Source organism: Lineus longissimus, chromosome 7 (assembly GCF_910592395.1).
Source record: "Lineus longissimus chromosome 7, tnLinLong1.2, whole genome shotgun sequence".
Classification (NCBI taxonomy): Eukaryota; Metazoa; Nemertea; class Pilidiophora; order Heteronemertea; family Lineidae; genus Lineus; species Lineus longissimus.
Window position 1 is genome coordinate 875,114 of NC_088314.1, and position 27,134 is coordinate 902,247.

The window sequence follows — 27,134 nt, forward strand, 5'->3', positions numbered from 1 at the left end:
CTGGAGCTCGCTCTTTACATATTACTAATAGATGTAATTATTGGAGTTGATTTGCTCAACTTAGCACCGTTCAAAAGTCTTGAAATTAACAGACGTGCTGTATATGTATGTGTTACCGGGGTTAATGGTCTTAATGGGGTGAGAGGCGGTACTGCCTGAAAGACACAACGGGAGTTCGCATTTAAGTACGGAGCAAAACACCAAAGTTCCGAAGAACGGGAATTTATTAGCAGACGAACGCGATCAAATCCCGCGCGCGATTCCCCTGCGCATGCGCGAACCCGGCGGCGCGCCCGGCTCCTGCTGCCATCTACCGTTTTCCGAACGAACTGACGAAACATGTGAATTTGAAAAGGGCCTGCCTTACTGTTTTTTACAGCTTAATTGGCCCCCTCTCTCTCACAACCTGTACAGTTAGACACGCTCGAGGTATACAACCTGGTGGCACAAAGCCTGGCCAGTCTTTCACAACTGGTGGTATAGGCCTTTTACAACAAACAGCTGATCCATGTTGAAGGAGTTTCACAATTTGGTCACCTGTCGTTCACAACCAGTGGCTGGCGCAGCAGGTGGTAGACTTTTTTAGTATAGTCCCCGTCTTTCACAGCCTGCAGAAAGGTGCAACAAGAGGAGGACAATCTGGTTCCCTGTCTTTCGGCTGGTAAAGCAGGAGTAATGGTCCCCGTCTTTCACACCTGGTCCCGTCGTTCACAACCGGTGGCTGGCGCAGCAGGTGGTAGACTTTTTTAGTAGTCCTCCGTCTTTCACAGCCTGTACGTGGACAGGTGCAACAAGAGGAATCTTGGAAGGTCCCCGTCATTTGCACATGTTGGCTGGTTTGGCTCTTGTGGCCTGTCTTGAAGACAGGTTCAACCTGCATGTCTGTGGAGACCACTCGGTAGACTGATTCAAGACCGGTCCAGCCAGACCGAATGGAGACCATCACTGTACCTCCAGTACATCATCTACCTGGGACAGCATCGGGACGTGTCTGCCTCTGGCAGAGCTAATATCTTGCTGTTCTCCACCCACGGCCACCTTCACTCCGTTAAGAGAGCTTCCAGTGAAATAAGAACCAGAGGACTGTCATATGAACAGTATGTTTATTTGCATATAAACTACAATCATAGGAGAGCAACTGAAAACACTGTAGTTTGAGCACGACAACACGTCGACATCAAAATCATTGCAGCTCAATTGCCTCTGGCTCTGACACCAATCAATATAATCACAACACTCGGTGGACGATGGAGCGTCTAATCAGAAAATATCACCACCAATGTATTAACATTGGTCATTCATCTCTTTTAGGCTGTAAGACTACCTATATCATATACCTCACACCCAAACCCTCTGTATAATGCCATACTCCTTCATGACATGGATACACTCCATGGGAGACAACATATCACTACAGAGAAAGACCTTCACAACACCAATTAAGCAAGGATTTTACTAACGATTTCAAGGTTAACTTTGTATTTTTCTTCCGACACGAAACTAATGTCATGATACATATACTTGTATGCTGCACCTTTGGTGCATGCACATGGTGTGTCAACAGTGATTTCGTACGATACGACAAGAGAAGTAACTAGTTCCCATGACGACTACAAGTAAACATATTGTCTACCAAAGATCACAGTCAGAAGTAATGGATGGTATTTACCAGCAGTATCTGCCAATGCACCTCAGTCATAACAGCAGACCAGACCTCAGGAGATCTTCATCAGCGTTGTATGTGTTCTTTCCACACCTCCAACGCCCCAGTCTTCTGAGTGTAAACAAATTATTGTGGGTACAATTACATGGACATGTCATTCTTCTAAAACCCTGTGGCATGCAGAAAACTTAGTCTTATAAACTTTGGATTACACACAATGTCAAACTGGATGGAATGGTACGAGTAACAGGGTGGCATCATGAATCAGACACGTTAATCACTAAGATATGAAGCATTCTGTTTCACATCAGTTTGGGTCAAACACTCATTTCTGACAAGAGCAGACGGCCTGCAACCAATTCAGCCCAAAACAACAGGCTGGTTTAATCTCTGTGACTTATAAATTCAAAAAGATGTTGAATAAGATGCGACTGCTTATTGTGCCACCACTGTTTGGGTCAAATACTCACTCGAAAAGTCTAATGCATTTCACCCTAAACCATATCAATTCGAACTTATTAACATTTAATCATTGCAATATAATGATATAACATTGTCTTAAGTCGATTTAGAAAGGTTAAAACTGGTGCTACATTCATTGTCATGGACAAAGGAATCAGCAAATTCCACTTCTTTGACACAATGACCACCAAGAAAATTAGATGTGCAAGGGAATTTGGGCCGAGTCTACTCTCTGTGAGAGTGCATGTAGGACAATGGTCAACAAAAAAAGTACAATGTAATTACTTCAAAAGAACTGACAAAAGAATTAGTGAGTATCCTCTGACCTGTTGTGACGGTGTGGCAACTTAAAAAACCAAACAGAGATGAATTTCAAGCCGTACAGAAATAAATCTATCATCGAGTTCTCATTACTCCAACAGCAACAGGTATAACTATAATACAAACTATAACACCTACACAATAAAGCACATAAATGATTCAAACCCACTTGGGGCAAAGCTTCTTGAATTGCCTATATTATTACAACAAATGACATCTATCAATGGCACATAAAGACTACTCTTAATTAACTCCAGCTTCTATTTATCGATAAGCTTCTTATGGCAACACCTGTATCAGCCAAATCTGGATTTTAAAATGTTGATGGTCACCACAAAAATCAGAATAACTAAATTATAAGGCATTTAATATATTTCAAGAAAGCATGTATTAATATTATAAATGGCCTGAATACATATGATTTATAGACACAAGCAACTCCAACAATAAACAAACCAATCTCTAGCAAATGCTTCAATTCCTGAAGCCAATATCAAGCCCATTCCACATCCAAAGCTCGATTGAATAAAGCTTTAAAATTTCCTTAATAAGTCCAGATTCCATCCAGAAATTTGCAAAAAAAAAACATTTATTAACTGGGATGCAAAATGCAGTCCGTAAGATGAGAAATATTTCTCAATCTTCCCTCCAGAAATCATCTCTGTCTTAGAACAGAAGATTAGCAAGCCGATGTTAGCGCAGGCCCATGAAGAGGTTGGCGTCAATGACCTTCTGCTGTGAGTTGTAATGGTCGAGGAGCGCTCTCCACATCTTATCGCATCGTAGCAGGTGCTGATTGCCTGAAAAAAGAGCGGAATAAGAATGAATCAACGTTGGAATCGTCGAGTTTTACATCAACCAAGGCAAAAACAAACAATAATGGACATGGGGAGTATTCACACCAACATTACTTGTCGACTTGGCTGACCAACTTCAAGTGCTGTGAGCAGTTTTCTAGTCAATCTGGAGCCTTCATTTTGAAGGACCAGATTATACTACAGACAATTTCAACATGACAGGTTCTTCCTATTTCAAGCACAGTAAAGAACTTACCAACAATAATGAGGCCCTTCTTGGCACGTGTTAAGCCAACATTGATCTGATTAACATCTGTGATGAATCCAAGATGGCGGCGAATCCAACCGTTTGTTGGTCGCTTTTCAATCTCGCAGCGTGGCAGGGAGCGGACAGTCGATAGGATGACATAATCCCACTCTGAACCTGAAATAATGTATGATAGATTATTTCCATTTCAGCTTTCCGTAAAGTAACTCTTCGAGTGTCTTTGGTGTGCGATGTAAACTTGATATTCTCAGCACCTCGGGGTCGAGGGCAGACCAACATGCCACTGAGGAAGGGCATTGTGTGCTACAGTCTCAATCAAACCTTCAAATTGAACCAAAGATGACAGTAACTGAATGCACAACACACATGGTGCGTATGCAGAAGAACCACTACATGGCCTCGTAACACAAAGCAGCACCATGATATTCCTTCACTTCACTCACCTTGGCTAGCAATAATGGTCGAAACATTAATTGCCGAGTGACCACATTCATTGAGGCGTTTCTCAACCTCGGCACACTGGGCACGATACTGCGTCAAGATGACAATATTCTTGGGTAAAACCTTGTATCTTACGACCAAGGTACGTGCAAATCGAACCTGTAAACCAGAGAGAAGATTTTTTTCACTTTTTCTGCTCAAAATGAAGAGACATCATCATTCAGAATTTTGAACCTAGCGAAGTCCTACATACCGCTTGGCTTGCCTCCTCTTCATTACTGCGCGATGCTTCATTCCCCTCAGCAGACGCCACAGACAACTTAGCCTCCTTACCCATCACGTGACAGAAGGCAACCGGCGCATTCCTACCAGTCGGACCAGGCCAGATATTAAGGTCTGACGGTAGTTGTTGGTCACCGCTTGCTCCCACTAGTTTGTCAACATAGAAATGTTTGGAGGGGAATGCAGCGATTGAGTTGTGCTGAAAGAGGACAGAAATTTGATCATTCTATCGGGACCAAACGCCGACTTCTTGTCGACTTCAATGCAACAAATCCAAGATGATTCATCTTGACTGGTATGAATGCAAACACAAATGACTGATATATTCAAATGTTACTCCTAAATGTCTTGGTGAAACTATTGGTGCCAAATATCTGTACTTCGAGATATTCTATTTGTATTCACAAAGGGCTTGAACTAGCCTTTTAAACAACATACCATTCTGTACTGGATGGTCAACATGACAACCTTCTCCGCATAACGTTCAAATAACGAGATATCAAGACCAAGATCCTTTGCTTGATCACTGAGGATAATGGGTCTGAGCTGTTGGTGATCACCGATTAGAACCACTTGTGTTGGCCGTGATGTAACGATGGGGATCATACTCTCTGGCTCCTGGCACATACCACATTCGTCAATGATTACCTGAGGAAACAAAGCAAGCCAAGTTAAACAAAATCATTTCACCTTAGTGTACTTGTAAAATGCTGACCAAATTCTGAACACAGAAGAAGATGAAGAACCGCTGATCCAAAAAGAAGTCAGGACCGCACAAACAAGACCTGTCATCATCAAAGAGAAGATGAAGCAGCCTGGCCTGACCTGGGCTGCCGACAAGCCAGGGTGAACTTTGGAAATGGCTGATTAATACAATTGCTGCCTCAAGACTTCTCTCCTGGACTTACTTGATTAAAACAAACAGACCTCTCTTCCTGAATCTTACGAAGCTTCGGCCCAGAACTAGCTGTGCAAGTGCACAGAACGATGTCAGCTCTCTTCAACTCTTCAATCTCGCACATCGTCACTAAATCCAGATACTCTGTCACTTCTTTCTCTGATACATTCTCCGGCTCATTACGGAATCTCTGGTCAAAGTCGGCCAATTTTGAAGCAAACGGTTTCTCTGGTTTACGTATGATGTAATGCAAGGCAATATCCTGGCTTTCTGCATTGACAGACGACTCGACTCCACTTTGGCGCCTCCTGGCAGACAAAGGCTCAACCGGGATGGGGAAATCTTGCCGTTCAATACGCTCGCTGTAAACTCTGACAAGGCGAGGGCAACGCCCACCAAGCCTCTGTAGATAACCTGTTAAAGACAGAGCAGCCCATCATAGCCAACCACCAAGTGATTTATCTTGAGGAATTGAGGACAAATTACTAGCGTTACTGGTCAAGTTGACAGTTGCTGTGCGGTCAGGCTGGGACAACAGTTCCACTGCTCCAGAGTTCCGGCAATGAGGCTTTGCTTTAGGAACTTAACCTGCAAGCAGTCAAAGTCTCTGATAGATGAAATCTTGATGTGGTACTCACCTGCAACAACATCAACAGACTTATTAGACGGTCCACAATAAAGAACCTGAGCCTTCTTGGCTTTCTTCTCCCCACTTAGGTCTCCAAACTGACGATTCAGGAGGCTGTACAAATATGCAATGCGGGCTCCTGTCTCAGTCTTTCCTGTCCCTGGGGGGCCTTGAATGATGGTTAAAGGTTGCGTCATAGCGGTGCGGATGGCCTTGATTTGATCTTGATTAGGAGACTTTAATCCATGGAGGTCCTCCACCTTACAAAGAGCCTTCACCTGAGCTGACTGGGCATAACCTGGAAAGGCAATAAGAAATAAGATCCACGCACATCAGCCAGTTGGTAAACTCATGTCAATACAGCACCCGCTCCCTTATTGCAAATGAGAATAATGTTACCCCAAGGAATGACAATGCTGCATGGTACATCATCATGGGAAGGAAGAAATGTCAACTTACTATAAACTTGAGGTTTCTTCATTAGAGCAATATCCTGGGCCAAGGCGTTGGCATTGGGTAGTTCACGAATAGCAATCTCCATGCGTCTACAATGGAATTAGAGAATCATTTAACGAGATTGAAACTAGCTTCACCAACAGCTCATAAGTATTGGAAGGCAAATCAAGTTGGGCATGCCAACACAACCGTGAAGTGGGCAGATACAATCTATCGAGAATCTGGGGCAACATCTACGAGTGATACCAACATGTGTGGTCATCCCTGGTCAAGGTCAGAGACAAAACCTTTGGGGAGGTTTCTCCACAGTCCTACTTTGGCAGGCGGAACCAAAACAAACAAACCTTACATTCAGTAACTTTTCAAACAACATCACCAGATTAGTTCAAGAAGGATTTTAGGCGACATCTTACCTGCTAGGAAGAGACTTCGGTATAAACTCCACAGTACATGAGATATCGACAGCGTTTCCTTGCAGGAGTTGCTGGGGGAACTTGACACTACTCTGATGATATCTGAGATGAACCTGCACGATGCCCTTCTCCTTAACTGTGATTACCTGCGTCGTGTGGCAGTGAGCAACCCACGTGCCACCACTGGCATTCTCAGGGACTAACGCCCCACCACCAGCCTCGAGACTAAAGTCTAAGCCTGCAACAACAATCAGTGAAGAATGAATACAGTATAAACTACCACAAACATCCAATTTCCCATCCCCAGAAAAACGCACAAGCTTCAAGGACGTCTGTATGAAGCCTCCTCCGTAAAACTCCAGCTTTCTGCAAAACAGAGTCTGTCGCTAACGATAATAGCCATATGGCATTTCAAAGACCACCATAACTCTTAACTACACAAAGTGGCTTTCGAAACTTCTTTAGTTTCAAAGAAATGTATCAGCTGTACGTCTCAGCAATGAAAAACAAACAGTTGATGATGAAGTTAAGTGAGTCTCACCTGGATAACGAATACAGAGGAAGTCATATGACATATTGCGATCACCCATAATCAAGTCTCCACTTAGCTTGAGGTGACGAACTGTGCAAAAATCAAGAGGCAACTGGAATATTCCAGTAAACATCTCTGCATCTTGCGTCTTCCACTGGATGTGTACATTATGGATAAGGAAGTTCTCATCGTTGATGATGGCGGACTGGGCAGATTCGATGGCCATCGCTGGTAGCCATGACTTTTGATAAGTACTGATATCCTTGTAGTTCATACACGACGCTTTCTTGATGGTCGAATTAGCAAAACAGCGCAGCGTCTCCGTCTTGTGCTCAATACATAAGCTGAATCTCGGAGTGAGGCTGACGAGCTGGATACGTGGGACCATAAGGCCTTTGAAGATCTCCATCGCCAGCTGCACCTGGAGCACATGACAGGGCTGGATATTCTGCTCAAACTCGCAGTGATGCTGTACAATCTTCATCTTATCCTTCATCTCTGATGTGACCTCTTTAGCAAACCGCGTATCGCTGGCTAAATCTCGCACCATCTCCTTTGCTTGTTGGAAATAGTGGAAGAGGTTTGCTGCATCATCGGCTTGGACCGCTTCAAGGATCTCCTGCCAGTTCTCAGCGGGAATCTGGATGACGAATCTGTTTGGATTCAGGGCAACACACGGAGTGTTCCTCTCGCGTAGCTCTAACTCATCCATCCAGTGGCTCAGGTCATAGACCCTCTGCTGCCACTTCACGACCAGACGTGACTTCTCAGCGTCGTAGTTCGGCTTGTCTGCGATGCTCAGGTGTGATAACTTGACACCGGTACGTGCTGTTGCCATTCCCTTCTGGTCGGGGAAGGCCAGGTGAAGCCTTTGGTCTCCAACCTCATCTACGACAGGGAAGGCACTCATCGGCCTGGTTTGCAGGGCTGACCCCAGGTGGAGACTCTCAACAACTGCTTGGTACCTGGAAAGATGAAATAAAGGTGATGCTGAATAGTATATAGCTTCTCCATATATCCTCTCAAACCAGTCATTCTTCACAAAACTGATGACAACTCAAAAGAGTAGTGTGAAGCTTGGCATATCCAACGTTTAGAGTTAGAATTCATCGATGTGACAAAGAACTGTAAACCCAATATAACTTGAAATAGAACCTTGAGATCAGATCAGATACGTACCTTGAAGATCTTCGCATGGCAGACGTCATCTGGCCACAAATGTCACCGATCTCCTTTGCGGTATAAGGACTCTGGCTGTTCTCCATGGCGCCCAGCACCATCCGGTGGACAACGATATCCATGTAGCGGCGGATCGGAGATGTGAAGTGCGTGTACGGCATCAGGTTGAGAGAATAATGCCAGTGATCATCTTCAAGGCGTGGGTCCGAGCACACGTAAGTTGACGCATCCTGCAGTTGGCGGAGCTTCCTCTGGGCAACGCAGAGCTGTGGGTGGTTCTCGGGCATGATGACGAGGTTCCGGGCAGCATCCACTTCTCCTGAAACAGGAAGCAGAATAATGAAATCACTCCATCAGCTTGGTTACATTTCTCCAGCTCAGACAAATCAATGAGTGATTGAATTCTATTTTATGATCTCTTTCATGCCTTTTAGCAATTCTGATGAACTTGGATCAATGGACACCAAACCAGAACACAGTACATCCTTCAACATATTCAGTAGTTTTAAAAAGTGACAATCAAACTAGCACTCACCTCTCTCGACAGCATCACAGACTTTCTGCCAGATGTCTGACTTGATGTCAACAAACTTCCCAAGCAGTGGGTCTCCTTCCAGAGAGAGGCTGACGCAGGCACACAGACCATCACACTCGCACACCCAGCCACTCGGCATGAACGGCTGCCGCAGAGCCACTGAGTTCAGCGCTTCAACGGCATGGTTCTTCCTCCACTCATCCAGCTGGAGCTCATTGGGTGCAAGCTGGCGACGTAACGGTGTGCAGGTCGGGTAGCGATCACGTAGATACTTTGCAACCTGGTGATTGGCCATGATCATTACCTCTGACACGAGCTGATGAGCGTATGGTGTGTCACGATCAGCCTCATCCAGCTGTTGGTACAGCGCAGCAGTCCCCAATCTCTTGCGGCGCCAAATCTGACCAAAATGATAAAGACTCCAAATGCTTGTCTTCAACTCCTTGGGATAGGCATCAGAATCCACCCGGAGGATCTCCTCGGCCAGTTTGTATGTCAGCTGGAATTGTGAACGTATCAAACATCTCTTGGGCGTGACACTCACAATCTCTCCCTCCTGGGTCACGGTCAGAAAGATGCTCAAGGTCAACCGGTCCTGACCTTGTTTCAGACTCAGCAGATTCGTGCTTAAGTTCTCTGGCAGCATGTGGATGACCTCAGCACCAGCAGAATACAACGATGTCCCACGGTTCAACGCATCTGCATCAAGAGCCGACCCTCGCTGGATGAAGTGACTAACGTCAGCAATGTGCACACCAATTATGTATTCCTCCTTGTTGGACATTTCAAATGATAGAGCATCATCAATGTCTTGGCAATCTTCAGGGTCGATTGTAAACACAACTTTACTACGATAGTCCTCCCTTCCACCTTGATACACGCTTGGTGGGAGCTGGAATTCAGGAGGATAGTTCTTCTCCAGCTCATTCAAGGCATCGACATGAAACTTCTTTGGAATGTAATGCTCAATATCCAAGATCTGCATGCCCTTTTCTATGGTATCACCCTGAGGTAGCACGCCCACCACGATACCAAGAGGAGAGTAATGCTTTGGCTCCCACTTCAGGTAGCGTACAATGAACAGCTTCCTCGTCGGGTTACACTTGTCAATCTTCTCATAGTGGTGGAAGATGATCTCGCGGTCTTTCGTGAATTGGTACACACAGACATGACCTTTCTTGGTTTGCTGGAGACGATTCTTTGCAGCGACGTTCAAGATCTTAGGAATGCCCCGGTTTATCGGCACCATGACTCCAGTGTTTGACGGCTCGACGGTACACACAAACATGCGATACATCGGGTTGATGGCAGGTTTGAGAATCCCAATCACCTGACCTTGAGGTGCCGTCTGCTCAACTGCATCCAACTTCTGCTCATCTACACTTGGCTCCAAGATCTCCACAACAACCTCATCATTCTCAAACGCTCGGCCGCAGCGCAGTCGGTTACTCAACTTGATCTCCTTCAGATGTTGGTTATTACGACGGTCTAGAACCTCGGCAAACATCTTCTGTGATTTCTCGACATGAGCGATGCAAAGTTTGTATCGATCTTTCTGACGAACCAAGAGGTCCTCCAGCTGCTGACGGGTGAATTCAGAATATACCGTGCCGACATTATCATCTTCATCATCAGCATCTTCATCAGAATCGAAATCCAAACTGTGACCATCACCAGCCAATAGGTGGCGCCTTGCTGCACTTGTATTCTTGTAGTAGAGTACGGCGTGACCAGAGAGCTGTTTGACATTGATGCACTCGACCTTCAAGGCTATGTCTTCCTCCTCGTCTGCTCCATCGAGGCCTTCCTCGATACGACGACAGCGCTCCGCTTTGCGACTCGTCCTGAAACGACAATGACATGAGCAAATACTGGCTGCACTGCACAATAAAGCTTACTCCAAACCGATAACATATTTATGTCAATTTCAAGAGATATGCTGCACCACTTAACTACTCAGCTGGAAACCCCTTCTTACTGAGAAGGAGCATATAAAATTCACAGCAGCGAAACAGTTCTGTTCAAGGACTTTGTGAAGCTCCATGTAGTATACATACTTGAGAACCTCCTTGGCCAGCTGCTTCAGTATCTCATCTGGCTCGATGCGATAGTCGAGGTTCCAGTCGTCTAGGACTGTCCCTATGGCAGTCTTGAGTGACTCTGGCACGGTCCGACTGACTGGGCCACCCACTGGGCCACCCACTGGGCCACTCACTGGGCCACCCACTGGGCCACCCACTGGGCCACCCACTGGGCCACCTACTGGGCCACCGATCGAGCTGCTACCGACACCGGCATTGGCATTCACGTTCGCTGCATGATACTGGAATATAGATTATGGATAATTATATGCCTACTGACATGGATTACAAGGGACTATCATAACACTTAAAGTCTCCTAGACCATCTTTGTACGAATGTACCAGTATTAGTTTGTCCAAAACAAACACAACTTATTGGAGCTTTCATCACAGAATGTATAAAGTTTGAAATGCCTAGGTTATGAAAGTTCTGCTACGCCTCTCGAGGAGGCCATCAAGCACACACAATCATAAGACAGACCTTCACATCATTGGCTGTTATCATGTCTTCAGCTCCCTCATTATCAGTCACACGGTCGTTGATCTGCACGATGTTGCTGCCGTATTGTGACGTCATCAACCCAATGACGGAAGTTTTCACGTTATCGAGTGTGACACTCTTCGGGAAGATGCTCTTCATGTTCTGACAATGTTTCAGGAACACCCGCCAAACATTCATGCTGTCACCAATAGCACACAACGCTACGGGGTCTCCAACTACAGCTACCATGGACTGTGCCCGAGTCAGGGCCGTGTTGAGTAACTTCTCGTCGGAGAGGAACCCGTAATCTCCAAAGTCTCCGTCGCATCCTGTGCTATCCAAGACGAGTCTCGGCATGGTCTCGCACAGATGTCTTGTGCGCACAGTGGAGATGAACAAGACGCGGAATTCCTTCCCTGGAACAAGATATACAAAGATTACAATTCTCTTCTCATATATGGGCGAGTATTTCTTGCACATAACCCTGCTTAGCACAATAGGACAGATAGCGGTGGGGAACAAGTTTTCCAGCTCAAGTTCTAGAATAATGTTCATTGGTTCCATCTCTGTATCTTTGCACAGTTCTGGTTAAGTGATGTGCAGCCACACTTTTTTGAGACTCAGCTAAAGAATCCCGCCCACATTACCTACCTTGGACATTGTTCACTCTTTCCACCACAATGTCCCCGAGTTCCCGGCGTCTCTTCCTCAACGCTGCTCTGATCTTGGTCACTTGGTCATAGTATGGCGTAACGACACCGATTACATCAGCACGGCGCTCTCCCCATTCCTCGGGCCAATTCTTCCAGAGTTCCTCAGCACGGTCTGTGACTTCCTCAACCTCCGCCATGTTGTAGTAAGACGTCCCATCAGAGTCCTGCACCTCACGACCTTGAGCTGTGTAGAAGGTCATCGGGATGATATTCTCACAGGTTGGCTGCAGACTCTTTGAGACGAGCTTATCTGGTCCACCATAGAATACGGCAGCAATAAACCGCACGATCTCATACTTGGAGCGGTAGTTGGAGGTTAGGAGAATCTGAAGTGGGATCACACTTTCCACATCCTTCGAGTGTTTCTTATAATGGTTGAACAATCTCTCCAACAACGATTGGTGGAAACACTGCTTCTTCGATTCACTGCTGTACACCTTGGGACTCATCTGCTTATGGTCGCCGGCAAGGACAACACACGTCTGCTCATTGGCTAGTGGCAATGGCATGATGGCTTCACACTCCAATGCCTGTCCTGCCTCATCGATGAAGATGTGAGTGAAGTGATCCTTCAACCCTTCGTACCGCGACAGGATGAGCGACTGTGTCAAAGTTGTTATGACGATCTGGTGTTCTTGGATGTCATGGCAACCTGGTTCAAGGAACCTCATTCCATCATTGGACCGCAGACAGTACTTCAGGACCTGAAAATGAAAGTAGGACTGGTGTTTACGTCTTCTGCCAAATGTGTGTGACAGAACCATTCCTGAAATTAACAAATTGTCAAAAACTATCGTGAACATTCTTTATAAAACTCTTGAAGAGCACTTTCTGAAAGTACCACTTGTCGTGTGGTTGAAGTCATATTAGTTAAACTGATATAATCTAGCTGCAGTAGAGTGGAGATTTGATCAAATCCTTGGTTGCCATAGGAACTGGTAGGTGACTTACCACTGCTTGTACAGTGTTGACCCTCCTCTCCTTGGCGTAGACCCTCCTGATGGAGATCTGCGGTTGGCGTTTGCGGAAATCATCAAAATGCTTCGTGATGTAAAGATCAGCGGCACTATTTGACTGCGAACAGATGAGGATCCTGGAACTGGGCAGATTCTCACACAAGACCATGGTGGCCTGGGCGATAGTCTCTGTTTTCCCGGTACCAAACGGTCCGTAGATGATCAACGGAGGTGTGTAGCCGGTACGCTCTGCGGCGATATGACGTACGATCTTCATTTGGTCATCATTGAGAACCTTGGAGCTGGAGAAAGAAGAGGAAAAGTCAAGATAAGTTAGAAAATCTCCCTATTGGCTTGGAGCAGATGCGCTCATGTTTGAGAAAATAACAACCAGGTGAAGATATGAAGTATTTCAATGACTTATTCATTTCAAGTAAGTAAGCAGCAGTGGTGGTGCAGTGGAAGAATGGCGGCCTCCTGATGAAGAGGTTGTGGGTTTGACTCCCGGCCAAGTCTCTCTACCGCCAAAATAAACTTGTGCAAAACAATTTGGTGTCAATACTGACCTGAGTTTGAGGTGATGTTTCTCTGTCAGTTCAGGCCTGATCTTGGTCACATCAGGGAAGACGATGTCCGTATTCTTCAGCTGATCGACAGCAAAGTGCATGAGGCTGAACGGCAGACGGTTCATCTGGAACTGGATCTCAATATTCACGGTGTTGTTTGCCTCCAACTCCAACTCTCCACAACAGACAGGGGACAAGCACAGATAGATGTAATCACGCCCCCGGCCATCGTAGTCAAAGTTCTCTTTCTGGACCACCGTCGCCTCGTAAACTTTTTGATTGGAGTTGTTCTGAGGTGCTATGAGGACGGTCTGAACACTTGAGAGGATGAGCTTTCCAGCATCGGTGTCGTCACTGAGTTCCTCGTTGAGGGGGACACGCGCAAAGAGCTCACCGGGCCGGGCGTAGATATACATCTCCTCACTGATGATGTTCAGGAGTTCAATAGTGGCACAAAGGTTGTAGCTGGAAAAGGAGTTCAAGGTTAGAGCTGAGCATTCTCTAATTGTAGTTAAGATTTGGCAAGATTCATTATTAAACCACTGAAGTCTGCCCTTCAGACTACATAACTCTGAAAGACCAGCAGTGAGCCAAGAGAGACCAGCAGTGAGCCAAGAAAACAGAACATAAGAGCAGACGTACCTTGATATGATCTGATGCCTGGTGATCTCCTCAATGTTGAGTAGTTTGTGCATCTTGTGGACGTAGTTGTGATGGTTCAGTTCAACCACAACACTCTCCTGGGTGATCACAGCTTCAGCAGACGTCGGGGGCTGGAAGAAAATGGCAGACGATCAGTCCAAAGCCACGCTTTTGTAGATCAAAATGATCATGTTTCAATACATCAATACTGATATATTGCCAACAGGAGACTACATCCCATATGTAATCATTCTTGGACAAGTGATGAAGCTCATTGTGGCCAAATTCAACGAAACAAACTGCAGACTCACTCTGTATTTCTTCATGATATCTTCATGTCCTTTGTTTTTGGTAGAGTCAAATCGTACAATCTGTCTGTTTTCACTGGTCCATCTGAAAATAGAGTTGGGATTAGAATGCCATCGCCAACCATGTCTTAAGATATCAATCGAGTATGATATGTGCTAATGAAGTTGGATCACATCATCCAGAGAAGAATGATACCGAAACTCAATAGATGTGGTGCAGTGTTGTAGAGAATCCCAAGAAGATGGTAGAGAGACAAATGCAGTGTTTTCTTGAACTGTCTGCATGAAGAAGACAACATACCTGTCAAACTGTAGTTTTTCCCTCAGACTCTGCACCTTTGCTTGGCTCTCTTTTGTTCCAACCTCCACAGAGATTTGGCGGCTGACGACAGGTCGAGAACCAAAATCAAACACCACCCACTGGCTGAATGAACCAAACATCCCTGAGCGGAACATCACCTTAACACTGTAACATAGCGTGCTCTGCAAGAGTGACAACATATTCAATCAAAATTCTGAAATTCCATATTCTGAGAATGAGATTGTATTGAAGTTTAGCCCACTGACAATGCCTGAAGATTCTCGTCATGAAGCAGAAAAGACTATGAAACTCAAGAGGTAGTGTTCCTCAACTCAAGAGGTAGTGTTCCTCAAATGTGTTAGTCAGCAGACGTGACTACAAAAGACATACACTGTACCTTGTTGACCTGGAATCCTTCACCAAGTGCCATCTGACATGGTTTCTGTGTTTCTCCATCAAGGAGTTGGAAGTGGAGGCGATCCTTGTTGTAGAGCATGGAAACTCTCTCCAGGGTCTTGCCAACCTGAAGAGGGACACAGATGATCAAATGATGATTGAGGGAACAGAAGTGAAGTAGAAAGCAGCTCCTCTCCTGCAGTGTCTACATGGCTGTTGCGTGTAGTGTAATCACTGTATCCAGTGTGGTGCCATACAGATCGAGTGACATGAACTTCCAGCAAAATATCAACAGGGAATTTGACTTACCACATCGAATGTCCAGACACACATCTCTCCCTTGTTATCTTTGTAGACTGTCATTGGGTCTTGGGTGGTTATCTGTGCTCCTTCAATATCCTCAGCAATCTGAAAGAGAAATCATCTTTCCATTTCTGCTGTCAAATTCAAGCCTCCTCACAAGGAGAAAACCCCCAGAAATCCTCAAAATCGGAAAAAGTGACATGCCATGGTAAACCCAAGTGGCCGCCAGTCTGTCAACTCTTTGTTATAACCAAGAGACTCACCACAGAAATGGGCGAGTCAGCACTCTCGTAATCATCGACGAGCGTATCCATGTAGGAGAACATGTTCTCTTTCTTGGCCATGTCTAGCTTCATCTGGCGCCACTGGAACCTCTCCTTCCACTCGTCGAGCTCCTCCTGACTGTGAGCAAATGGGCAGTTGTTGTGCATGTCCTCAACGTTCGAGTAGCAACAACGGCCAACAGAGTGTCTGCAAGACAATTACAGTTTATTCATAAACTACGTGCTCACATTGAACAACAGAATACAGACCAGACCAGCAACATTAAGCTTAATGATAAGGTACACATAGTTCTTTGAAAATGAACCTCGGAATGACATCTGGGAGGTGGTGTAGCCCCGAACACTGCTGCCTTCACAATGAAGACAGACCAGCCGGCAGCTAGAGGAGTCGATCTCTCCAGATGATAGTTGACTGATGACCTGCAGGTTATGAGACGAGAACTTGTTCAGTACTTATCAAAGCATACATACTTGTTGCAGAGTTTGTAGTTGCCGTGCATGACTCCCCACGGCGGCTGGCGATAGTTCCACTGATGTTCCTTGTCAGAGTTCACATTGAACATATGCTTCTCAGATGAGCAATGGTCCTCCCACTGTTTCTGGCTGTTACACGTTCGTGAGCAGTATTTGCAGTAGTATGCGTTCAGGATGAATGCAGGGTTCTTCGTGATTGGCTGTGCACCTCTTGTAGTAGCCACTGGTGCTTTTTGTGCAGAGACTACTGATGTACCCTGGGTAATCTTGGGCTTTGCAGCGGTAATGTCGGCATGTGTTCTGGAGCTGACTTGTATGAGTTCTTCAAGGGTCAACACTGAAAGATACCAGAGGAAGATAGAATGAAAACAAGCACCAGGGATCAGGGTCAGCATGTATCTTCATCCAAGGCTAAACATTGCATTATAATTTGTCAACCAATGGGAACTTGAGGTATCCACCTACCCTTATTAGCCACCTGCCAAGTCCACACCTCCTTCTCCTCCTCGGTGTGAGCGTACCGACACTGGTAGTGACGACATTGCTTCTTCTGCTGGAAATACTCGCAGATAACAAACCTGTGTGGAAGAGATTTGAATGAGAACTGAACAGACGTAAACATTCTTGATTTTGAATTCGACAACTTTTTGGAAAAAAATTCTAAGTGAAATTTTTTTGAGACCATCCATCTTTTCTTTTTTTAAGGCCAAAAAAATCTCAGTTGAAAATTGTTTTGACTTAGAATTTTTGGTATCAGGATCTAGGACTCGGCCCAAAATATTTCTGAAGGAAATTTTTGAGAAATTTATTTTTGACTGAAATTTTTTTAACCTTGAAAATTCCGTTGAACAGGCCAAGGCGGCCAGGCCAAGGCGTCAAAAATTTGTTGGGACTTTAAAAAAAAATTTCGAAAAAATTTTGACTTAGAAATTTTTTCGAAAAAAATTTGAACTTGGAAATTTTTTTGAGAAATTTTGTTTAACCTTAAGATTGTTCCGCATGTTCTGCATCTGCAGTAGACCCACTGAACCACACTGGTCGTGACATGATAGGGACACCTTATTTAGGCTAACTGATGAAGTGATACACCTACCTTGAAACTTTCTCAGAATTTGGCGGCAGTTTCCTTATCATTTTATTCTGCGGCAGACGGAAGCCAATCTTGTTGAGGTCCCAGTCATGCCCTGATCCAGCACACTTATCACGCTTCTCATCCTTGCCAACCTTACGTCCCTGCTTCCAGCACAGCTCACACACGAAGATGATCCTGAATGGACACTGCAGCATCTTCCAACCGACTCTCTCCAGGTTGAGCTCACTCTGGGATGAAGAGCTGGAGCTTGGTGACGGTGCTGCAGCTCGGGCCATGGTCGCCTGGGCCAAATTACTCTCGGAGCTGTTATTATATGTAGGCATGGGCATGGTGGGCTGAAAAAATGGTGATTTCAACTCAATTTCATGTCACAATTCATCAAATGTTTTCGAATTCCATACCAACTAATGTTTTAAGCACAAATACTTTTTATGACTTTTCTGCTGCATAACACGATAAGTGGAAAAACTTCAATGACTTACCGGTTGAGGGATTTCTGAATCCTCTAGTACTTTAATGATTTCTTCCTGGGTGAGTTCCATGTCACGTTCAACCAACCAGACATCACGCTCCACGATACTGTGAGCAAATGGACACCCAAATCCAAACCTGCCCGGACAATACTGGAGTTTGCTGCACATCTTGAAAAAAGCAGTCTTGTGTTTGAAATGACGTTTACCAATTGGGATGAATTCACCGTTCGATCTGATGTGTACCATCATTTTGTTTTCCTTCCAGGGATGCTGGGCTGTGTAGCAGACGCCTTGGCCTGGCCGCTCCTCGCTGAGGCGAGGCGGGTTACCAAAGAAACACCTCGAGCACAGGAACTTCATATCGCCGCTGTGTTTGGCAAGAAGTTCTAAGCTGTAGCCCTTTTGTTGTGCAACACTACGATTCGAAAGGATAAACTCAGTTATGTTGAATTTGCCATCTTTTTCCAGAGTCCAGAGCAGCTGCTCATCGGTGTTGTGCGCAAATAGACAGAGTTCTTGTGGAACACGACACTGGCGTGGTGGTGTGTTCGTGTAATGAATACACAGCTTGTACTTGCCGCCAAACATCCTGTGATTACCCCGCCTCTCCCTCACCCACCGCCAATAACGATCGCCCTTCCGCATCACAGCCAACACATTCTCACCACATTTATGAACTTCATTCTCAATGAAAACATAACACCCATGAAGTCCGGTATCTTTCAGGCAATTGACACACCCAATTTTCCAATTGTGGGTCTTCGATAATGGGAAGGGAGTCAGCTGCTTAGTATCCATTGGGTAGGATTGCATCATGGGACCACTGGATGCCATATAACTGTAATTATTCTGTTGCTTCTGTTGCCAGTTCTGGTTAACCGGCCCACTGTTGTTGGGCACATACTGCTGTGGGTGGGGTAACTGGCCAGGTCGCATGGTCGGCCCGGGAGCGGCATGGTACTGTGGATGAGGTGCCATTGAGTTGAGGTTATTCTGTGGTGGCGGGGTCCCCAATAGAGTCTTTCTCGGGCTGCTTGTTGGCGGTCTAACCGTCGACTTATTTTCATAAACCGGTAGAGGCATCCTTTGCTGTGGTTGAGGTGCTGAAATAAAACCAATACATTGATAGTTTGCTTTGGTGATCTCTTAACTTCTTCTATGTTCACTCTTGCTGTGGGATAGGTCCCAGGTACAAGGAATCTCAGGTCGTCTCATTCAAAGGATGTCATTAAATCAGAATAAAACATACCCCGTGATGCTGTCATTGCGGCCATCTGCTTTTGACTGATGAAGTCTTGAATGTTGAATGATCCATCACGGTCATGCTCCCAGAATTCCATCTCCTCATAACTGTGGCAGAAGGTACATTTTGCTTCTCCTATCTGACAGGGGTTGCCTTCTTGGTACTGCTGGCAGAGGCGGTACTTGCCCATGTAATTTCTTTTCTGGAAAAGAGAGCGTGTTAGATCAGAGATTGGAGGAAGAGAAAAACATCTTCACGTTTACCAAAACAGGACTGACCATAATGAAGGCTAATCATCACCATCCCAACATAACTTCCTCTCACTCACAATACAACGCCCGATACAAAAGCCTTTAGGATTCCTTCCAATATACAAAGCAATACAATCAAAGATATAATGCAAGATTACTGTTTGTTGATGATAACTTACAGCAGGAGGCCTCGGCCGAATCTTGAGCCATGTATTGCCAAGCGTCTCCGTTGGTCTGATCAGGAGATAGTCCTGGTTGCAGTTATGGCGGCCATTGTTGTAATTGAACCCATCGAATCCATCGCCGACCTTCCTAAAGCAGGCACTACAAGCCATCTGAAACTGGTAGTTAGCGTGCGGTGATGGTAAGTAATTCTGTCCACTCATGGCGCTGGCAGCTGTATCAGCAGCCAGCGAACGAGCAGACGGCTGGGGCTGTTCTTGCATGCCATTTTGTTGTGACAGAGTTGGGGGCTGCGACTTCTTCTGTTGATTATGTTTCTGGGGTTGAGGTGATTGGGTAGGCTTGACAGGAGTTGGCTTCACTGGAACAGGTTTTGGTCTTGACGAACTTGCATTCATAGATTTCTGGTCCAAAGGCATTCCAAAGTCGTCGAGTCCCATCACTTTCTGTGGCTTATTAGTTCTGCTGTTAGCGACAGGGCGGAAACCAGCTACATCTCTTACTACAGGGTCTTGATGCTGCAAAAATACATCATTTCTAGTTTCACTTCTGTGGGAGAGAATTAGCCAGTCTGTTTATAAAGAATCAACACAGCAATGCTGGGTCATATATGAATGGAAAACACTGAACCCGATCACTTGAATCTCTTGTTAGGATCCTCTTTTTATTGTACAACGCCTAGTGTTATGAACCTGGTTTGCCAGTCAACTCTAGTAAGAACAATCCATCCCCTCATCCTTCTTGACCTTCAACATTTTAGAGTTGTGGCCACTACCTGTCGTGGCAGAGCATAAGCTAGTCAACACTGCATACAGCTTGGTTTGAAACACTTTGACAACTTCTATCTTCTCACCTCTTCCTCACACTCATCTTCCTCACCCGTCTCCTCACTATCCGAGTCGCTCGTTCCCTCCAAACCATCGTAGATATTGAATGATGCCACCCTTGGCTTGGGTGGTGCCACTGCTACAAGCAAACAGAACATAACTTGAGCAAATGATTGACACTTATAAGATCCTTACCCATGGAGTATCCAAACCCAAATGTCGGGGCGAAAACCATGAGTCGAAGTTGGGCACTGTTGTACACAATACTAGAACCAAAGTTATTTCTTGAAAGTTAATTTTTGGACCATGATGTCAGTCTAGCAGTAACTTGCTGGTCTTGCACCCTACCAGTGATAAGATGGGTCAGCAAACATCTCTCAAAGTCTTTCTTCACTACCCCAAACAAAGACAAAGTTTACAGTAATATTTGGCACATTTGCTCCAAATTGTGGCAAAGGCGTGTGCGAGTGAGACGGACAACACAGGACCTACCAGTTCCCCTCCTTAACACTGTGACTGAAACGCAGGGAAAGAATACAGGCTAGAATATGTGAAAGATGCAGCTCTCTGTGTGGCATATCTAATGAGCTTATTGAAGGGTTTCTTGATGAAGTTACGTCACTCTGTGGGAGGAAATAGACAAACAGGGAGAAGGAATGGGGGAAGGCATCCTTAGCTTGCAGAGAAAACGTACAAATGAGCAAAGCAAATGAAAAGTCTTATTGTTGTTGAGAGAAACATGAATATAGAAAACAACAGAGAAATCATCCTTACTTTTTTTCTTTTTCTTCTCTTTTTTTTCCTTTTTAGCTTTTTCTGTCACTTTGAAGTTGGTTCCACTGAGCCATTCTTGATCAATATCGTTGTCTGTACGAGGCGTCTGCCGGGAAGGGGCTTTGTTGTTTGCAGCACTGACCGTGGTCGGTTTGGTTGACACCGTCGCCTTCTTGGGTTGAGGAGCCTGATAATGTTGTTTTTGTTGTTTTTGTTGTTGTTGTTGAGCCAAGTACTGTTGTTGGGCTCTTTGCGAGTAATCAGGCTGTGATGCTCTTTCTGAGTATTGATCCCGATGTCGATTTCTCTTGAGAATATCTTCCAAATCATCTTTTAACGCTCGAAAGTTCCTTTCATCCTGAAAATGAAACCAAATGTTCAACCTTAGTCCATATTGTCACCCATCCTTCCAATGTTTACCAAGCTTTTGGACGGGGAAGAGGCTAAGGCAAGGGCTATCTAGTGCTCCACTGAACTGAATCTCGCTGCAGAAGTTTCCTGAAACCCAATGTACTAAGGCAAACTATGACTAGTTCCAACCGTAAACCTACCAGCAAACTGCCTTGTTTAGTCACTTCCAATGCTTCCTGGTACCTCCCCAAACCTTTCAAAGCATGTGCTTTACGATATAATGCCTTTATAGTGGTTTTTGAACTGGCATCATCACATTGGTTCCGGGCTAGTTTATATGCTGAAAAATAAGATGCCAATGATCAGCGAGTGAATTTCGGTGAAAAGCCCTTACAGAGAATACAGCAAATATACGATGTATTTCTGAATTCTATCATCTGCTTACAAATGATTCATCAGTATTAACACTTAGCTTCTAAAACTTGTCATAAATTGATAATTAACATGATCAGTTCAAGAGTACAATACAGCTGAACTGAGGCACTTGAAATTCAAACCTTATCTCATGCGGTGATTTCAAGGTTTGTTCACACGAGTCACACACATGATTTCCTCCTTCCTGAAACATATCTGATGGAGAAGATGAACCTAGCGATCCAACAATAATGAAACACTGACTTCTGACCCCCTTCACCACCACCAGCAGCACCCTGACCCACACATCATGTATTGTAAGGCAAATCAGCCAGAAAAAGAGCTAACAGGAATGAAGAGCTGTCAGGCTTGAAAGAGATACATTGATAATGAAACTTTAACCCCCTCCCACCAGCAGGTCTATGCCAGCATCCAAAAGGTCTATGATGACCCATCGACACATTTTGTGATGGAGTAAATCCAAAAGAGCCAGATCACTAACAGGAACCACTGTCATACTTGACAAATCAGGCCTGTCATCACATGCAGGTCTGCCATCCCATGCAGGCCTGTCATCACATGCAGGTCTGCCATCCCATGCAGGCCTTGTCTGTGTAGTTCCTGCCACAATGCTACTCCACATGCTGTAAACAGTTTTATGATGAAACTACAGAAGCATCATGACTGTCACATCACCGCGTTTCTAAACCTTCCGAACATAAATGAAAATGAAAGTGATGAAATATGGGGATGAACCAGTCCTCTCACACAGATTGGCCGAATCCCTCCCAAAAAATAACATGGGGAATCCCCAGTACAACACATGGTTGAACTGATTCTATAGATTACCTATCGACAATCTTCATCCAGGCAAGCCCCCATAATTGAACACCTAGAGTAGTCCCCCTCTAACAGGATAACACAGTTTGTCCTAAACTAGACAATGCCTTATTATCACCCTTCCTTCCAATCAATTTTACGACAGGAAAGCAAGAGAGCTGAGGAATGAGGGGAGTGCAAGTGTCCATTAGAAAGGTTTCACCAATAAAATAAAAAGATTGTATGACTCATATGTACAAACAAGTACCAACCTAGAAAAGAACGACAGATGGCATGTGAATCTAGGTCATGAGAAATAAAGCATGTCTACATTTTCAGACATACTTTATTCCACATTGCCTCGACAACAAAAAAACTAGGAATCGCAGAAACGTGGCATAAATGTTCCAGCTTGCTTTAAGTAGGCTTTTCAATACATGTCTGCTGTTGGTCTCCACATAGTACAGTTAATGCCACGCCACACCCGCCTAATGCAGTACGTGATGTACAACAGAACACTGGCAGATTCCCAAGTATACATGAAGAGTAACGTCTGGTCTACCAATTCTGAATGCAGAAGAAGTCTGTACCACCCACCAGTAACTGTGTCCTCGGGTAGCACACTTACCTGTGTCAGCATCTTGAAGGGCATTCTGGTCATTTTCCTGCAAAAAAAGCCAGACACTCCGCTGATTTTTGGCCCTGACACTTTTCTTCAACAAACACAATTGCAGCAAGGGCTTCTTCATTAACCCTCAGATTCAGATTCATGTCCACTTTTTAAGCAGTATGACATGATGTGACCTGCTCATCAATCAACTTGTTGATCGAGTTGAGTACTCGAGAAACACTTCACCTCTGACACCATCAAATCAATACCTCCTCCTCTAGACATGATGGTGTCATTTAACAGTGATGTAACTTCTAAGGAACCCATGTACGATACCGCCCATAATTTACTCCAACTTACCAATTTCAAGTGACATGCTGAACGATTTGCATAAAGTGTGGCCAGCGTCATATTGTCAACACGCTGAAAATGGTGTGTGTCTAACATCTGGGCGACTGTCAGAGAATGTGTATAAAGTGTGCACGATAACTTGAATGAATTCTCTTGGAAAAGAGCGTTGCCTTCGTCTTTGAAATCTTTCATTAGCTCGAGGAGTTGTTCTCTAGGTACAGTTGGAACTTGCTCAGTTCTGAAATGATTTGAGGTATCTGGTCACTCAATTGGATTCTCATCAACACTGTAAACATCACTTCTGCAGGGCCCAAGCTATAGATATTTACAATGGAACCTCCCAAGGGAGCATGAAATTGCTATGAGGCCAAAAAAACAAACGCTGTTCGTCTCAGGGGGAGAACACCAAGATGACACTCCCTTGATGTGTTTCTCCCGTATCTTTTTAGCAACAACAAATATAGTTTTTCTCTGTTGTTCCAATTTTTCACCTGCCCACCACAACCAAGGCAAACTGTTCATAGTTATTGTTTACATCAAAACCTCCACTGAGATAAGTATTGGATTTCAGTTGTTTTCTGCACTGACAGATATATCCAGGGGTTATCAAACTCGCTCTGATGTATGATGTACAATAGTGATAGCACACACAATGACATGCTTATTTATCATACACCATCAGAATAGATTGTCTTTAAAACCCCTGGGGCTTGATATGGGATCCAGCATTCATACACAATGTCATAGGAGACAGATACCAATTTGTTCTAGAAACAAGTTAATTTGTATTAAAAAACAGAAGTTAGTGTTATGACTCTGAAATATCTAAAGCATACTTCATCACAGAATATACTTGGGGATATTGTGATATTTTTTCACGCCTTTTGTATTGAAATAAATACAACAAATACAAGCATGTCGAATATATTTTTGCTGAATGATCAATGTCAACAGTTCCCAAACCTCAGTATGACTGATTTTTTCAAAGACACCATGTGCACTAACTTTACTCTCCATATTTCTTTCGAAAAATAGGGTCCCCCTTATACGTTTTTTGCATCTAAAACCCATTATGGTATTACATGTCACATATTGGCTCCCATTCCAAACGCCTGACTTTTCATCACAAATCATGAACATTTATGAAATAACCTTTGGTCCTCAACTTTTACGGGGGGATATCCCACTCAAATCTTTTTTGGGGGACGCTCTGGAGGAAAGCCTGATGTGCATTCTATACTGTAACCTCAACTGATGTCATAAGGAATAGGTGCCAACTCTGGCAGGGTTACATATTACCTTTACACCATAGCTAGTAAATATATCTAATCATAATACATGTATATTGTCATTCATCAGTATCATAAAATTAATCACAGAAAAAAAGTCAAAAACCAATATGAAGACATGCAAACTCTATTTCAAGAGTTCAAAAGATTTTAAAAATAATATGATGATGAAACTTGCCTAGAAATTTAACCTATAGGTGATAAATAACCAGGATTTCTGACAGGAGGGGGATGGTACAAAGGATAGGGCTTCCAAAGTGAGTTGCCCAAGGTCACTACGGATCTGACAGTGTTCATACAAAGTACCATGATACTCCATAGTCCAGCTTTGGCTGCTGCCATCTTGGTGATGGTGTTGAGATTCTTGTAATTTACAGCTCTACCTCTTCGTGACATCAAGAATTAGAACCTGACATGATGAGATCCTTGGCATTATTACCCATGGCCTTCACTACAGTAAGTTATGTGAATTGCACAAGGACAGTGACATGTATATTTATTCTAATTAAGAATTAAATACTCACTCAACATAGGACCAACATGGCTGTATTCTCTCCAGCCTCTTTCTGCGATCATAGTTCTTTTGCCTCGCTGGGTTGAGTTCTTGTGGGAAAGCCGGCCCCCCGAACAAGGACTGTTGCCGGGAGGCACCGTTATACGCCCAGGGTGGATCTGGGCTATCGCCCATATACCCGGACGAGTACATGCTCATTCAAGGATGAACCACCTGGAAAAGAAAAAGGGATACCATAAAGCTAATGGCGGCATGGGAGTCTTGTGAAGGGTATGAAGTTTGTCTTATAATAATAATAATACGAGTCTTATATAGCGCAGTATCCAACCATTAACTGGCCGCTCAAAGCGCTTGATAGGCCTCTTTAAAAAGCAAATGTTTGAGTTGTCCCTTGAAAGATAACAGAGAGCTGCAGTTCCTAACAGTTGAAGGAAATTTGTTCCACAGCTGAGGGGCTCCAATTGAAAATGCTCTACCACCGACTGACATGACATTGGTCTTTGGGATAGACAGAAGAACGGCCGATGAAGAGCGCAGAGTTCGAGAAACGGTATGAACGGAGAGATACAACCACATGTTATTATGTCATCAACATCTATACATTACCATGGAGACAACATCAAGTCTGCACTGACATGGCAATATCAAGAGACCTAGAATCAAGGTTGGACCTAGAATCAAGGTTGGACCTAGAATCAAGAAAGCATTCACTGAACAGATCCAGCTCACTGCAGTAGGATTGAGGATACCTGGATATGTGATGACACTGACAGATGAGACAGACCGAGAGGCCCATGCTATTTGGCCATTTCCGATAACCACTATCAGGGTCCTACATTAAAGTAACGGACATTAATTAAATAGGCCTAAATTGACCAAGTGTCAAAGGGGATTCCCCTTCGGCTTCAGGATTCCCCACTTTTTAATTGCTCAATATTGCTCCCTTTTTTTCGTGCCACAAATGTAAATTTTCAAGAAATTACAAAGTTACAAATGGTACAATGATGTACACATCAAAGCAGAATACAGAAATAAACCAATCACCTTTTAAAAAATCATTAATTCACTACAATAACTGTGAAAACAGGTAGTCAACAAAGTCCACATTTTTCATTTTTTACCAATTCTGACTTGACCTACTTTTTCCACCTCGTAGGAAAATCCGCACTTGCTGAAATACTTTTGTAGCTCCCTTGAAATCAATCAAAATGGCCAATCAAATTTCCCTAATAGTCACGAAAATCTAATTTTGATACAATCTACTTATTCAGCAAAGAAAACTGTGATATACTTTCCAAGTTGTAAATTAAAGTTTGCAATTACAGTTATACCAAACAATTTAGACTAGCTCAGTCTACTTTTGCAAGGGGTAGTAAAAAATATGACCACCCAGCAATCTACTTTGCTGTGTTTTTGTAGAATTTGACTGAGTAAATGCTGCATATATCTAAACAAACAAAGATTAATTAAGCAAATAACAGCAAAAATAATGAGATAATTCTGTATACAATTATTTTGCTTATCTATCTATCACCCCTTGGCTTGCAAGGAATGCAAAGGTC

The 27,134-nt window shown here is 44.2% G+C and overlaps 1 protein-coding gene across 4 annotated transcripts; it reads right to left on the bottom strand.

Annotated features, from left to right (window-relative positions):
* Positions 1–1,089: 1,089 nt before the first annotated feature.
* On the bottom strand, positions 1,090–26,712 carry LOC135491438 (3'-5' exoribonuclease HELZ2-like). 4 transcript variants are annotated; one of them, XM_064777309.1, is made up of 37 exons: positions 26,617–26,712; positions 25,583–25,785; positions 23,779–24,007; positions 23,437–23,473; positions 21,776–21,915; positions 21,225–21,582; positions 20,943–20,966; positions 20,477–20,589; positions 19,620–20,141; positions 19,196–19,391; positions 17,956–19,049; positions 17,474–17,808; positions 16,846–16,958; positions 16,378–16,717; positions 15,886–16,093; positions 15,629–15,727; positions 15,321–15,446; positions 14,924–15,105; positions 14,626–14,707; positions 14,315–14,445; positions 13,673–14,137; positions 13,102–13,408; positions 12,089–12,854; positions 11,438–11,853; positions 10,933–11,198; positions 8,876–10,719; positions 8,341–8,659; positions 7,171–8,126; positions 6,630–6,867; positions 6,220–6,305; positions 5,771–6,058; positions 5,143–5,546; positions 4,673–4,882; positions 4,206–4,433; positions 3,955–4,111; positions 3,500–3,667; positions 1,090–3,246 (listed from the first exon to the last, which is right to left on the bottom strand). In XM_064777309.1, the coding sequence occupies exons 2-37, from the start codon at positions 25,768–25,770 to the stop codon at positions 3,140–3,142; spliced, it is 11,742 nt and encodes a 3,913-aa protein (XP_064633379.1). In that variant the 5' UTR covers positions 25,771–25,785; positions 26,617–26,712; the 3' UTR covers positions 1,090–3,139. The 4 variants fall into 4 exon arrangements, with proteins under 4 accessions (XP_064633379.1, XP_064633381.1, XP_064633380.1 ...); XM_064777311.1 differs by lacking the exon at positions 20,943–20,966 and having other exon boundaries at positions 20,477–20,586; XM_064777310.1 differs by lacking the exon at positions 20,943–20,966.
* Between the last annotated feature and the right edge of the window lie 422 nt (positions 26,713–27,134).

Coding starts and splice junctions, on each gene's coding strand:
- LOC135491438 (XM_064777309.1), bottom strand. CDS start 25,770: ATGAGCATGTACTCGTCCGGGTATATGGGCGATAGCCCAGATCCACCC. Junction 21,583..21,775: donor CTAAACAAGGCAGTTTGCTG/GTAGGTTTACGG, acceptor TTTCATTTTCAG/GATGAAAGGAACTTTCGAGC. Junction 15,106..15,320: donor AAGGATTCCAGGTCAACAAG/GTACAGTGTATG, acceptor TCACTCTTGCAG/AGCACGCTATGTTACAGTGT.